At 39.9% G+C, this 15,310-nt stretch overlaps 1 protein-coding gene across 1 annotated transcript in view; it reads right to left on the bottom strand.

The window, feature by feature from the left end:
* LOC141937907 (chondroitin sulfate proteoglycan 4-like) overlaps positions 1-15,310 on the bottom strand; it is a 47,550-nt gene that overhangs the window by 9,073 nt on the left and 23,167 nt on the right. Inside the window, exons 6-8 of the mRNA XM_074856213.1 lie at positions 11,306-11,504; positions 7,670-7,801; positions 1,818-1,990 (exon numbers count right to left, since the gene is read on the bottom strand). Of these exons, the coding sequence (XP_074712314.1) occupies positions 1,818-1,990; positions 7,670-7,801; positions 11,306-11,504 (504 nt within the window). The remainder of the gene's footprint in view (positions 1-1,817; positions 1,991-7,669; positions 7,802-11,305; positions 11,505-15,310) is intronic.

Below are 15,310 nucleotides of genomic sequence, written 5' to 3'. Positions count from 1 at the left end.
TTATACTGGCTGAACAACAACTGTCTGTGAAAAAATTTCTTGGAATGCAATAGTGATTTCAATTCTTTTTTTCTTTTTTTCTTTGACAATGAAGCAATAAACCACAGGGCATAGGGAAGAGTTCCACATCATAGCAAAAGTGCTAACTACTTTTGTAAGTTAGCTGCATAGTAGTTTTCAGAAGTGAAATTTCAAGTTCCTCAATACAGAATGAAATCAATGAAAACCCAAACAACTAAACTAATGCAAAGCATTTTCAATTCAAATCAGATTTACAAGCTTATTACCAAACAGGAATTGAATGTCTTATTCTCCATTACATGGAGAATATACAATGTTTGTAATAACAATGTCATTTGCTCACTGATGTTTAACTTCATATGGCTACAGCATGCTAGACAGTGAAAGTTTATTTAGGATCTCTTTTCTCTCCCTTATACCCCATTTTCTACCACAATGAATAGCAAACTGGCTAGGATACCTTAATTGTACCTGCAATAAATCACTTAGCTCTACTTGTTTGAAGTGAAAATGGCCAATACAAATACCTCCGACAGAAGAAAAGCATATACATTTTTACAGCTCAAATCCTTATACAATTTACAAAGTTCAAAGGAAAGTTAGCTATACATTAGTAAGAACTAAAGCTATCTAGAGTGGCATGTTCTGCCATGGCACTGTCAGATAAATATATTTGAAGATCATATCCATTGGCTAAAAAAAATAAAACTTCAAAACCTTAGCTGAAAGATTTTCTGACATGCTCAACTGTTTCATCTAATGCTCATAAAAATCACATGTTTTGGGAACGGCAGGGAACAGTGTCATTATGCAGTTCATCTCCCTCATTGTAAGACAAAATTCAGCAATGATTGCAACAAGACCAATAACATAATTGGATTAGAACATAGTTTTAAGAGAAACATTCTGTGTTCACCTTGATTTATAAAGTTCAAGTGGAGATTCATTCCACCACAGTCCTTGGTCAGGTTGTTTCAAATTTTGATGATAACTAGTTAAAATGTCAACCTTTTTTCCAGGTTTTATTGGTCAAGTTTAAATTTCTGGCCAATAGATTTTCTCGTTCCTTCATATACTAAATTAAACAGCCACTTTTAAAATCTGTAAACTTAAATTAAGACCAAATTATCTCTTAATTTTTTCTCTGACAAAGTCAGAAGATTAAGCTCCTTTTATCTCCCCCACTTAGATTTTCTGAGAATAACTTACTGCACACAGAGCAGTTATATTCAGATTCTGCACACAGACATAAATCTTTTCAGTTGCAAAAGAATGTTTTCCATCAAGTTACATGAGCTGCCACGTTTTAGACATTCAGGTATGAGACCTTGTATCACAGTTAAAATTCTTTAGACACTTAATATCACAGCCAATCAAGTCAATACATGTCCTCACGGGGACACCCATGAGGACTGTGTACAGCTGAAATGAATCTGTTACTTGAACTTTTCATAGAGCAAAAGGCTACTCCTTCTGCCAAAAACGAAAGGCTTCCAACTCAGACTGCTGGTTAATGGCACCAGAACAGCTCTTCTTGAAAAATACTGTTACAAGCAAAACAGTGGAAATTGCCAAGACCCTGCTAGTATCCAAGCAGAGGGGAACAAAGGCTCCTCTTGCATTCATTACTACATGCCAGATATTTAATGACATAGCAAATACGGGTAATTGCACTGATGGGTCACATATGCCTGGTTACTTAACAGATACAAATGGCTCAGACAAAGAACAAGCAACTGAGATGCCCTTTGAAGTAACATTCTACCCCTAAACTAGTTATTATAAAAAACGCTTACCATAGACTGCGTAAAACTGAGGATTTCCTGAGTGGTATTATCCGAATTTACTCTGATCAGCCTTCCAAGTTTTGGGGAAGTTACAATCATAAAAGTTATAGTTCGGTTTCCTGCATTGGTCACATCACTGGTTACAGCTTTCAGATCATGGCGTGAAATAGGTTTCCTGGAACCTAAAAAATGTCAATTGTAAATAACAGAAATTTGCAACAGAATTTTTTCCCAAAAGGTAAGTTTTATATGCACAATTCACCCTCTCCTCTAGGTATTCTACTTATCATTTTAGTAACATCTTATGAGATCAGCAGGTTTACCCTTTTTCTACTTACCTTCTAGTTACAACTCTTCCACAGCTTTTTCAATCAAAAAGCCCATTATTAGGATGTACCTTTGCTTTACAAATGAAAAAACTGCAGTTCTCTTTAGCACATGTAATCACTAAATACTAGCTTCTGTAAAAAGCAGAACAAAACCAACCCAAAGTAAGGAATAGAGCATGTATAAGAAGCCCTGTTCTGATATGACATGTCTAGAACTGAATTCAAACTCCAGCTGGAGTCACCATTGTTAACGGTTTTGGTAATCCCAGTTGCCCACAGAAGGCAGGGTGATTTGGCAGGGAGAAGCCTTAACACAGCAAAGTTTCTAGTGAACACACAAACCAAAAATTATTATTACCAGAAGCCTGAACCACACTTTATCGATATGAAAGATGATTTTCATTTAATGAAATTAAACCATAAATACCAAATTAAACTAATTAGGAAGAACACCACACAACAGGAACAAAAGCCTGAAGTGAAATAATGTAGTATTAAGATGTATGGAGAGTGAGGAGTAACAAAATCCTTTTAATACACAGCACCACACTAACCAGTACCTTCTGACTTAAATATTATAAAAAGCTTTCTGGCATTTAGTCAAACCAAGACAGTTTTTGACATAGCTCTGACATAACCAAACCTAGTAATTTCCTAAAAGAGAAAAGTAGTATTATTTGGCTTCTTTTTGATGCATTGTTTCATGGTACACACTCAGCAAACTAAATCTCATGTTTAATGATACTTTCCGAGGAGCAATAGATTCCCATAATCTTATTTCCCCTGCCCCCACTTCTGCCTCCATTTTTACATTTTCTTTTCTTCTTGAGCTTTTATAGGTATCAATACCTAATTTCAGATATTATCAGAATATATCCTTGAACTCTGCATTATCAATCCATTCATCTTCAATAAAGCATTAGGTTTATACAGAAATAACACAAAATAACATGTTTCTGCTATAAAATTCAGAAGAAAAAATATGGTAAGCAAACTGAAGAATGAGGTTTTGCAAGCCATTAGTAACATCAGGATTCTGTCTGTTTACATGTAGTAATGCCCTGGCTCAAACCACCTGTACTTTGAGACAGAGTTGTTATAATGAAATGAGACCTCCTGGCTCTGCCTGTTTTCCCCATTTTAACTTCCCATGCCTCTCTGTGTCCATACTGCTTTGAAAAGAAGCAGTCCCTCAGGTCTAGAAATATTCTCCAACACTATATCTAATTCAAGAAATCTCCCTCCTCCTGCTTTCTCTCCTGTTTCTTGCGTGACAGGCAGAGAGGGAAGCATGACCTTGTGTTGTGTGTACAGCAGATGTGGTCAGGAATGTACAACTGAGAGCAGCAGTTAATCAGACCACGTGTATCTGCACACACAGTTATTTCTCAACAACCTCCTACTTATGCAAATCAGGCCTCATTGCCTTAACAGAGTAAGAAAGAGTACCTGTCAAGCATGGTCACACTGTAGTGATGGAAGTTAGCGCTCCAATTTTTCAGAACCATACCAGGTTGTCATACCACCATGTCCTGGTTTAACCAGGATAGAGTTAAGTTTCCCTGGCAGTGGGGGGGAGCTCTAGCTGGGTTATTCAGATACCATGCAGACGTCACATCCTGGCACGTCACATCCTGGCGCGGGAGCGCGGGGCGCGTGGTTTTATACATCTGCTCCTCTCACTCCTGTATTGGTAGATATACTTTGCTCTGTTCATTGTTATCACTGTTATTCTTATTGTTGCTGTTTGTTGTGTTGCTATTGCACTGCTGTATTAAACCTGTCCTTATCTCAGACCGGGGTTTTGTATTTCACTCCCTTTGTGGGTGAGGGGCAGCGGCCGCGTGGTCTCAGACCCCGGCAGGGGCTAAACCATTACACACCACCATCACAGTGCAGAGACATGGGAGCAGAGAATGTGTGCCACAAAGTCCCTGTTTGTTCATAATCGACCTGAACTCACTCACTGCATAGCACAGGCTGAAATACAGTCTAGGGCCACAGACAATAAAGTCTCTCATTCTGTCCTGTAAAATGGGATCCTACCCCAAACATAACCTTCTCCTTCACTTGCATCTGTCCTGAAACTTGAGAACCTTTTCCAGCACCCGCAGTAGTTCTGCTCTGGTCTGACACCTCAACAGGGAGAGGAAGGTTATTTGCCAGTCAACAGACTAGGTGAAGGAAAAGGGAAGTGAGAACACTGTCTGCTTGTTCCCAAACATGGGAGCACAGAGGTCACAAAACCAACTTCACCCAAACACAGGGGAAAGGAACGGAGAGAGGGGAGGAAGACACACAAATATGGGTGATGCAAAGTAGGGCCAAGCTAATCCATACAAGTAGAATGCAACAGCGTAAGGCCATCATTGGTACCTAATAATACTGGTATACATTTTTACTGCCTACATAGAATCACAGAATGGTTTGGTTTGGAAGTGACCTTAAAGATCATCTAGTTCTGAACCCCCTGTCATGGGCAGGGACACCTGCCACTACATCAGGTTGCTCAAAGCCCTGTCCAACCTGGCCTTCAACAGCTCCAGGGAGGGGGTAGCCACAACTTCTCTGGGCAACCTGTTCCAGTGTCTCTCCACCCTCACAGTAAAGAATTTCTTCCTCATATCTAATCTTAATCTACCCTCTTTCAGTTTAAAACCATCACCCCTCATCCTAACCCTATAGTCCCTGAGAAAAGTCTCTCCCCATATTTCCTGTAGCCCCCTTTAAGTACTAGAAGGCCACTATATGGTCTCCCCGGAGTCTTCTCTTCTCCAGGCTGAACAACCCCAACTCTCTCAGCCTGTCCTCATAAGGGAGGTGCTCCATCCCCCTGATCATCTTTGTGGTCCTCCTCTGGACCCACTCAAGCAGGTCCATGTCTTTCTTGTGTTGGAGGCCCCAGAGCTGGACACAGCACTCCAGGGGTGGTCTCATGAGAGCAGAGTAGAGAGGGAGAATCACCTCCCTCGACCTGCTGGCCACACTTCTCTTGGTGCATCCCAGGGTTCGGTTTGCTTTCTGGGCTGCAAGCACACACTGATGGCTCATATTTAGTTTTCCAACCAGTAATACCTCCAATTCCTTCTCCACAGGGCTGCTCTCAATCCACTCATCACCCAGCCTGTATTTGTGCTTGGGATTGCCCAGGCCCACGTACAGGACCTTGCACTTGGCCTTGTTGAACTTCATGAGGTTTGCACAGGCCCACCTCTCCAGCCTGTCCAGGTCCCTCTGGGTGGCACATCCCTTCCCTCTAGCATGTCGACCGCACCACACAGCTTGGTGTCACTGGTGAACTTGCTGAGGGTGCACTCAATCCCACTGTCCGTGTCACCAACAAAGATGATAAACAACACTGGTACCAACACCGATCCCTGAGGAACACCACTCATCACTGCTCTCCATTTGGACAATGAGCCATTGGCCTCAACTCTTGAGTGTGACCATCCAGCCAATTCCTTACCCACTGAGTGGTCTATCCATCAAATCCACGTCTCTCCAGTTTACAGACAAGGATGTTGTGCAGAACAGTGTCAAAAGGTTTGCACAAGTCAAGGTAGATGACGTCAGTTAAGATTTAAAATTTGGAAAGTGCTTTGGCATAAGCATTCTGTCTATCACTGCTAAACAGTTATGAATCATCTCATCTAATGATTGTTCAGACAGCTCTGCTTCTGAATACCTGCAAGTCAGGCTGCCTCTCCTTTTCAAAGAGCAACTTAGCTCATTCCTTTTTTTAAGCAATTGCTTCCCTGAAAAAAGCAAATCCTCACACTGTAGATATCTAGCATACATAAGAAAAACCTCACGAATCTAGCAGTCAATTTACTGAGCACAGTGAATAAAACAGGCTTCTGCTGAACAGAAAATAATCCATAAATTGTATAAACAAATCTGGTATATCCAACACAAAAGAAGACAGCAGTACATGCTCTTACAAAATTGCAGAACAATATGCTTGAGAGAATAGTTTACACCCAGTCATGAAGACGTGGCAAATTCTTCAAAATATATTCAATTTCTACTTCCCTAGAGAGAAGATTCTCCAAGTTGCCTCAAAATTAACTTTTCTTGCAGTGCTACAAAATATAACAAGACACAGTCTATTGTTTTTATGTGTATTAACCATTTGGCACCATCATTGTTATAATAGTCATTTCATGATGAGAAAGTACAGTTGAAACCCATACAGCTCTAGAATGTCTTTAAAAAGTATCATAAAGAGAACAGGTGAAAAAGCTAGTAATACTTTTTAACACCAAAAAGGAATTTTGCTAACCCAAAGTAAGCAAGAATTCAGGAAAAACTGTAGGCTTAGATGAATGCAGTTTGCAGTGCTGAAAGAAATACTGTATTTTGCAAACTGGAAAACTGATTGACAGTCTAGAAACTTTGCCTTCTATGGAAGTATCATGCATACTTTTCTTACAATTATCTTTGTCTTATGATAGAATTCCTGTAAATCCCTGTGCCTGAGGCAAATTTACACACCAGAATCCAAGATTAATAAACTCCGTAAGTGGATTTATATGAATCCCATTTATATTGACTGAATTAGAAGATCACGCTGCTACAATCTCATTTTTTGTTGCCTGTGTTTAAGTGGCTTTTGTTGCAAGCCTTTGTTTATGCAGCTTACATTCAGGAAGTTTAAGAAACTAAAGTGCTCCTCCTCTTCTGTATCAAATTAATAAATCAAGGTACAGAATAATACCTATAGAAATTTACCAATTCTCAATCTCTCTCTGGCTGTGGATCACGTTCAGTGCAAAAAGGTGGTAGCACAAACAAAAGTGTGATGCAAGACATCGCTGAGAGACGACTGATCTTCATTTCTCCCTTTAATCCTGCAATTAATGTTAGATTACTAATCCAATGAAGGATTACTTTTGCCAGTGCAAAGCAGTAAATGGCTCTGGTGAGACTGTCTTAACGCATCAACTCCTGCAGGAGTAGGAGATTTCATTAAAAATTACTCAGCTGCTGATCCAACTAGTTCCAAATGCACAAATACGAATCAAAGTCTGCAGTCCTTCTGTTCCATCAGTGAGTCTGTGCCGCTCTCCAAAACTCAACTCAAAAATAAGAGAGCAAACTAGCAATCTGGTAAGTTTACGTGTGCTATTCAGAGTCCCACAGACACAAGCTTCACTCTGCTTTTACCAGGCAAAATCACATTCAGCTAAGACACCTCTAAATAATATGAATATAATATAGAGTTTTTAAACAAATCTGAGTGAAGAATGTTCAGAGCTTAGGCAGACAGTGTTATTGTCACACTGTGCTTATGTATTTCACTGCCAATTTCCATGACTCCAAGCACATGCACGTGTCAAAAATAAAACAATACTATAAAACAATAAAGCAGTATGTTGTCTGAGAAAACATAACTGTTCTTTTAAAAATCAGACAGATAGATGTTCCCAGGTACAGTTTTCTATAGTTTAGCCAGCTAGCTATCTAACAAATAACTGTATATTATGCAATCTTTTCAAGTGGACAAAATTATGACAATCTTTAAAAACAGACCTGGAAAAACTCCGAGTCCTTTGTTCACTTCAAGGCTAATGACTAGTGTCCTAGCTGTGATGCTAAAAATCTGTCGAGGTGCAAAGTTCAAACCATCTGTTACCTGAAAGTTGAAGCCTCCAGACATTGTTCCTGTAGAAAACAAAAACATAACTTTATTCTTGCATTATTCTGTTTGTCATCCAAAACATACAAACATACACTGGACCCCTTTTGCTCTTGCTACAGTGAAATATATCCAAAGTCATCCTGAAGCAATTTCTAATAATACCTTTGTATTTTAATTAGAATTAAATAAATTAATAATGCTGAGAACACCTTTCCAAGGAAGAACTACTGGCTGTTGTTCACAATGAAGGCCAGACATCCCTTAGATGTCAATCAGCAGACTGCCCCTTCCTTTTTTCTTCAGTGATCTCAGTGGAGCTGAAACCAAGGTACACTTGGGGAGACAATGACTCCCAGATTTCCTACTCCTTTTGTATCTTAGGAGGAACCAAAGAACTGAAGCAGTCACATTGTGGCAAAGAAGGAGTCTGGGGAGCAAAACAATTAGAATGTTCTTTCATTTTGATTTACATTTAAAGGACTGAATTGACTCTCAGGTTGTTTCCTCTGCCTTTGCTCCGCCTCAGCTTTGCTGAAGAGCGTATGTTGTCACAGCTTAAACTATTTCAGAGGTTATGTGTACTCATAATAAATGCACATTTTTTTCTTTAATCTTAGGATATGTATGTACTTTGGCACAAGCGATTGCAAAATACCTCCAGAAGTCTGAGTGGATTCCTGTAAAAATACATCTCTCAGAACTGACTTACTGCTTTAAGTCGAGGCTCCCCAGATTAATTAGGTAGAAAGAGAGAATGAAAAATTGAAACATTAACTGTTGCAAACCTTTACCACTGCTCTTCTACCTGCTTTGCCCAATCTAGCCATGAGACATTGCTACATAAATATATAACCTGAGAGTGTGTCATGTACTTTCACATAAAGATCAGCGCTCCTTGCCTAACTATAAATTAACATATCAGAAGAATTAAATGTGGGTTCTGAGATTATAGTTAACAACTCCCCTAGGCAATGCTCTTATATCAAGGCAGGCACTGCAGATGCTCTGGAAGATCAGGTTATATTGTTTTATTTTAAAAGCTTTTATTCTCTGATGTTTTCTTTTGATAAAAATGCACAAATAGTTGCACATTTAAAAAGGCATTGAGTCTATTATTTGCCTCAGTTTGGAAAAAAAAGGCTTACTTAGCTTCACTTGCTTTTTTTGCTAATGCAGGTCAACTGCCCAATTGACACAGACGTTTTGTCATTGGCAGAGTCAGGAACAGAATTAGTTCCTGAAGTGCTGCTTGGGTGGAGCATGTATTATTTTATCATGCGCAGTTTTTAAAGGTGCATCTGATAGGAGGTGATACAAAGGACACCAGAGAAAGGATTGTAAAAACTGTACTGAAAAGACACTGAGACTTCAGAACCAACAAGAGTTCAATTCAGTACTGCACTAAGGAAAATACTGGGAGGGTTTAAGGGCAGACCCCATAATGTGCAAGCAGGATGGGAGCAGCCTGGAGTGATGTGAGGGTGAAAAAGGGAAGGAATTCTCACACTGAAAGAAGAGTACAGAAAAGGAAAGGTATGTTCTGGTTCTGCATTTACACTTGTGACAGAACAGTTGGGGATTATAGAGGAAACAAACACAGTATTTGAGAAGACATGAGAACAAAGAGGAAGATTTGTTACAGCACAGAATAAGCAGCATAATGTAACTCACAGGACTGAGCAAAGATGAAGAGAAAACTTTATATGGTTTAATGTTAGATGTATAAAAGCAAAGTACGGTAGTACTTTCTTTGGCAGTACAAAAGACCCTGAGGATGGAGAGTCACTGCCATGTACAGATGTAAAAGACCTGTGGTGCCATGACGACCAGCCAAGGAATGGAAGAGCTGCCTCAGCCTAGACAATGCTGTGATTCTCCTTGGAAAGTCAGCAAGGGAGAGCAGACTCCAGGCTGTGGAGAACGTGAAGTGGGGGTGCCTCCCAGGAGGAGCCAAAGAAGCTAGCACACACTAGAAGAACGAAGACAAGGGATGGAGCTGCTGAAGAGAAAAGGGGTAAAAAGCTGAATGGCAGCAACCAGATAAGGGAAGGCTCAGGACAAGGCTGTGAGCAAGAAGATGAGAGTAACAAGTAAATTTCTAGCAACAGTCCAAGATGAAGGAGGAAAGAAAATCACAGACTGAGAAAGGAAAAGAAGCAAAATTCCGAAGTGCTTTCTGAAACACTGGAGGCCATGAGGCTAAGCAGATGGCAGAGCCAGAGCAGCTGCAAGAACTGACATACGACCTGGGCAATTTTACATTTCAGATTTACTGTACAACCCACACTCCCACTCACTGGAAAATAAAATTTGCAGTTCTTTTTCCTTTCATTAATCAAGATTCTCTTCCTAAGACTACAGATGTGCATTTGCCCTTTCTGGAACACAGAGTGGGTTCATTTCCTCACACTGAGACTACCACAATCGTACCACCACAGGGGTTTTTAAAAGTCAAAGTCTCCCTCGGAACAACTTAAAACAGCTTGCCTCACTTTTACCATGCTGTTGACCTTTCATTTCCTGACCAACTTATTTGAGCGGGATACTTACAGCTCACCACCAGCTGCCTGTAAAGCAACTTCAGCAATGCACATGCACCCTGCAAGACAGCGCATTGGAAGTCAGAGCACTGTAACCTGCACCAAGCCACATGAAGACAGAGCACAGATCTCGAATGACCACTGCACCCAAGGAAGCACTGGAAATAATTCCAGCCTGCCTTGAGGCTGGCAAGAGAGTGCTGTACCTCTTCTATCTCCTTCCCCAAAACTGGTTCATTCCTTCTTTCGTACCTCTTCCTTCAGCTCAAGTAACATGATAATAGAGCTGGAGCAGGAGAAAAGCAGCTATTGCCCTGTAAAAGCCCCACCTTTTCGTCTGGCTGGAAGCCCGTTGGGATGTTCATTCCTGTGGCTTCCAAGCACTACCACTCAAGGATGCATGAAGCTGCCCTGACTTCTTTTTATACTGCCCATGCACTCTCTCTGTAGCAGCAGCACAAACAATCTGATCTCTAGCTCTGGCCACCAGCAGAAAAGTCAATGGTTAAAGCTGAATTCCTTCACAGCCTGAAAGGGAGGTTGACATCACCCAGATGAAGCTTCATTTTCCAGAGCTGCTCAGCAACACAACTACACTGTGGCAGATATCTGGGAGACTGCTGGTCCATGAATAGCTCTGCACTGTAGCAAGACAGAAAGACTTCAGGAGATTCTCAATGACAACGGCCAAAAAAATGGGTTTCATATCTCCAAAAGCTTCATGGCAACATTCCCCTACTGCAAAAACCTGCATTCCAAAAGACAGCTGCTACCAACTGAACCACTAATACACCATGGTTTCTTGGTGAGCACACATTTAAGTAGCCATCAGACACCTTCCTGTTTAGTTTGTGAGATCATGTATCACATAACCGGTGCTCTGAGATTTTTGTGACATTACAAGGAGATCTTCAAAGGATTACAAACACAAATATACTGAATAGGAGCAGCATTTTGGTAACAGAGGTGGTATTTGAAACCACATACCATTGTGTACAAACACCAGCTGCCCTTCAATTATATGAGATTGGGTGAAACTAAGGATGCTCTTGTTTGGAGAAGACTTCAGAGCCAAGTGCCCATTGCTCGGTGGAGTAATGGCATATATCAGTTCTGATGGTGAGGAGTCCTTGTCTTCTGCACAGAGGTCATCAATAGTTATTTCTGTGACTGAACCCACCCAGATCTAGAAAAGCAAAAATAAAAAATAATAGTAATAAATAAAATGCATACAAAAGAAAATCAGCAGGAAAAAACACTCAAAAGAAAAAGTAAAGATTTGTGCTATGCAACACTAGCAGTTATGACAGGTTTCCTTACTATCCACCCAAATCTCTGATCATGGACTGGAATAGCTAATGTTGGCAAATGGTTTTCAAAAAACAAGACCACAAAATAATACAAACAAAAGTACCCTATACCAGTTTGAGTTTTAGACAGCTGCAGCACGAGTGCTCTATTTGTCAGGCACTATCCAAACTCTTACAAACATAACAAAATTGTATTATGATAACTGAGTCAAGGAGCTCCTTTCCAAGACATACACATGAATATCAGTGTCATGTACTTAACAGCAGGCAAGGAACTCAATAGGCTCTACTTCCACCAGCAGAAAAGAAAAAAAGAAAAACAGCCCGGGGACAGCACAATCTCTAATACAAATGGAACACTTCTTGTAGCTGCATTATTTCTTTCTAGCAACACACACTAAAGGCCCTTTAGTGCACCAAACAACCCACAGAGGTGCTCAGTCCAGTGGGAGATGAAGGAATCACCACTTCCAACAGCTGCCTGGCACTTTGCAATACAAGGTCATGCTTCCAGACAAAATAGCTAACTAGTTTTTAGAAAGATGGTATAAAACCCATTACTTAATTCTAGTAAATCTGAATGCTTTTTTTTTTTAGCTTAAGATATGCACAAACTGCAAGATCCTTCTTTCAAGCAGAAAGGACTGCATCATCCCTTCCTGTCTTCCTAGGGTCTCAGTACACTTAAGAAATATCTGGTAGTAACATCACACCAAATGGTTGAAGAGGAAACATGATCCTTGACAAAGGGCATTATTTTACCTCCGCCAAACCCAAAAATCGGCAATCACAGATTTTTCCCTAAGTATTAATTTTACTTTTTAATAAAAACCACAGAAGAAAACCTTTTAAAACCACTAGGACTTTTGCCATGACACTTCAATAGGGGAAAGATTTCAGACTACTCACAAAATATGTAGTATGGAAAAACAGATACTAAAATAAAATTAGAAAAAAAAGTTTGAAAAAGAAGCTGTGTTACATTTTATAATAGCAAATATCTTGCAACCAGGAAATAGTTATTTTCTCCCTTGAAATATGCATTTCTCTCTAATGTAATTACTATTATCAAAGTCTGATAAAAGAAACCACCTGTGAACACACAGGATGATAACTAATAGCAAACATTGACTTGCTGAGTGGCACCAAATAACCACATCAGTGTCACCAGTTCTGTACTGAGACCCTTCAATTCAACTGAGTAGCACTTGATTCAGATTATTCTACACAGAAAATAAAAGGTCACATCCAGAATATGCAACAACATAAGAAGGGACTACACAAACATGTTATTACCAATGATTCATTAAATGTCCTAGAGTTTTGAAATTTCTCTTACTAAAGGAAAAAACAAGCTTTTTTTCTACAAAGCCAGTGTTTATTTCTATTGTTCCAGCACACTACACACAATGCTTTTGAAGTACTGTACATGACCTGCAACATGATCCTTGAGGAATGAAAGGAGATCCAACAGCTGAAAATGGCTGCAGAGACGTGGACACTCAGAATACTGAAAATACTGTACAATTGTCTTATTTTCCACATCTGGGACCAAGTCCTCCTTGAAGACCACCATGAAAACTGTATCTGAACTTCCAGGATGTAGCATGACACTAATTTTGCCTGTGTCTAACACATTTCACAGGCATGGTCCAAAAAGAGGTTCATGACCCTGCCCAACAGGAAAGAATTCCTTCTGCTCTACTTACAGTGCTTATCAGTGTCTCCTTGCATGTTACATATCCCACAAGACACTCTGTAGTCATGGCCATTTTAATACTCTTGGTAAGTGAGCCATTTAAAGAAAACAACAACAACAAAAAAAAAGTGTTTGACTTTTTTTAAAAAAAATCTAATTCTAGGAAAATACAGCCCTCTTGTGGCAACAGGAGGATACAGTCATTTCAGAGCATCACTACCAATAAATACATTTAAACACATACCTAAATGCAGCAAATAATGCCAGGATAGTGATTTGTACATTTCCAACCTTTCAAAAGATAGAAAAGAGCTACTGTCTTTTTAAAAGCAACACACAGTTTATTACTCAACATTCACCACCAGCAATGCCCTTGAGGAGCCCAGACTGCTTGGCTAGAACATGGAGCCAGCAAGTATCACCCTACACAGGAATGCCTGGCTCATCTCAATATATAGCAGGGCTAAGAAAAATCCATTTCCTCCCACCTACTTGGGTTGTGCACATTTGCTTTGAAGAAGGATCATCTCTGTGTATTCCTCCCAGTATATAACTTTACTGCCAGCTTTGTTTCAGTCTGCACATGAATCCAACATATGTGTGCGTATTAGTACCCACTCATGACAATATAATAAAGGTTATTTCTCAGCGATAGCTTATGCATGACCAACAAAACCACAGGCACAAAGGCAGCACCCTGGTTCTGGGTATACAAACTGCCTCCCCAGCAGAGAGGACCAACTTTGGCTAGGTTAAGCTGTTATCATTGCTCTTGGGAAGCCGAAACTTACAGATATTTTTAGAAAAAATCCATATGCTGCACTGCAGTGCACTGCACAGCCTCAGTCAGTTCTGTTAACAGACTGCAGTTCAATGCCAGCAATGCACCAAAAGGGAGACACAGAAAAACTTCTGACTGGACATATATCCCTCTTGTCTGTGACTACACAAACATTACTGTGTGCTCTGCTCATGTCTGTAGAGTACCACTGTAATTACTTTAACCAGGAAAGTTTTACTCTGTACCATCCAAATGCTTATGAAGTGAGCCAGCCCTTCTGACAGCAGCCTCTGCACAGGGCAGGGTGTCTTGTGTTGTGGGCATCTGCAAATTATCACGGATTACCTGCTGTCACTGCAAAGCTGCACAATACTACCACTACCACTGTTTAAAAATTATGTCTTTTCTCATGTGAAAAGGCTAAATACCCAACACAAGGTTGATCATCTTTATAGTAATCCATTCTCCCTCTGGAACACACAACTAACTATGCGAAATTAAATGCATGTTTTAGGTGCCATCAATGTGTAAACAGCACCATAAAGCACTGGGGATGATGTAGCCTCAAAATACCCTGCTTAGCTTCTTTCAAACCTATTCCTAAATATCTTCTCTGTCTTTATGCCTCTTAGCTGGTTTACTGTGACCACAGGTTCATCAGGTGACCTGTACCCACTCCATTCTCCTTTTCAGTCACCTAATTTGTTTTTACCAATCAGATCTCAGACTGGAAGCCTTACACACAGAGGCTTTTTGGTTTACGTGGGCACAGTGTCCATAATAAATTGGTTCTGGTAACTGAGTGCTATTATAACACAAATAACAATCCTATAAATAATTAATTAATCTGAAAAAACACAGAAACTGAAGTGACAGTAACGACTTTTTTCAAAGATCAAAAGATTAAAAAGCCAGCTATGATTATTAAGAGCAAATGGTAGCATCAGTCAACAATTTAAAATTTTCTTCAGGAATTTGGGCGGGGCAGAGTTAGAAGCAAGTTAGCATGTCCTTTTTTTAGCTCACGGTATCACATAGTAATAGCTTCAGTCTGTCCTAATATTTTGATGACTTCTAACACCCTAGATTTTCAAGGATTGTATTGTATTATTCTTAACAGGAACTTTTAAAGAAGTGAACACTCCTGCTTTGTATCAGAAATACCCAACATGTAGTAATTCTCTAATGAAGTGTCAGTGAGA

Source organism: Strix uralensis, chromosome Z (assembly GCF_047716275.1).
Source record: "Strix uralensis isolate ZFMK-TIS-50842 chromosome Z, bStrUra1, whole genome shotgun sequence".
Lineage (NCBI taxonomy): Eukaryota > Metazoa > Chordata > Aves > Strigiformes > Strigidae > Strix > Strix uralensis.
Note: the sequence above shows the minus strand (reverse complement) of the source record. Positions and strands in the feature narration are given on the sequence as shown.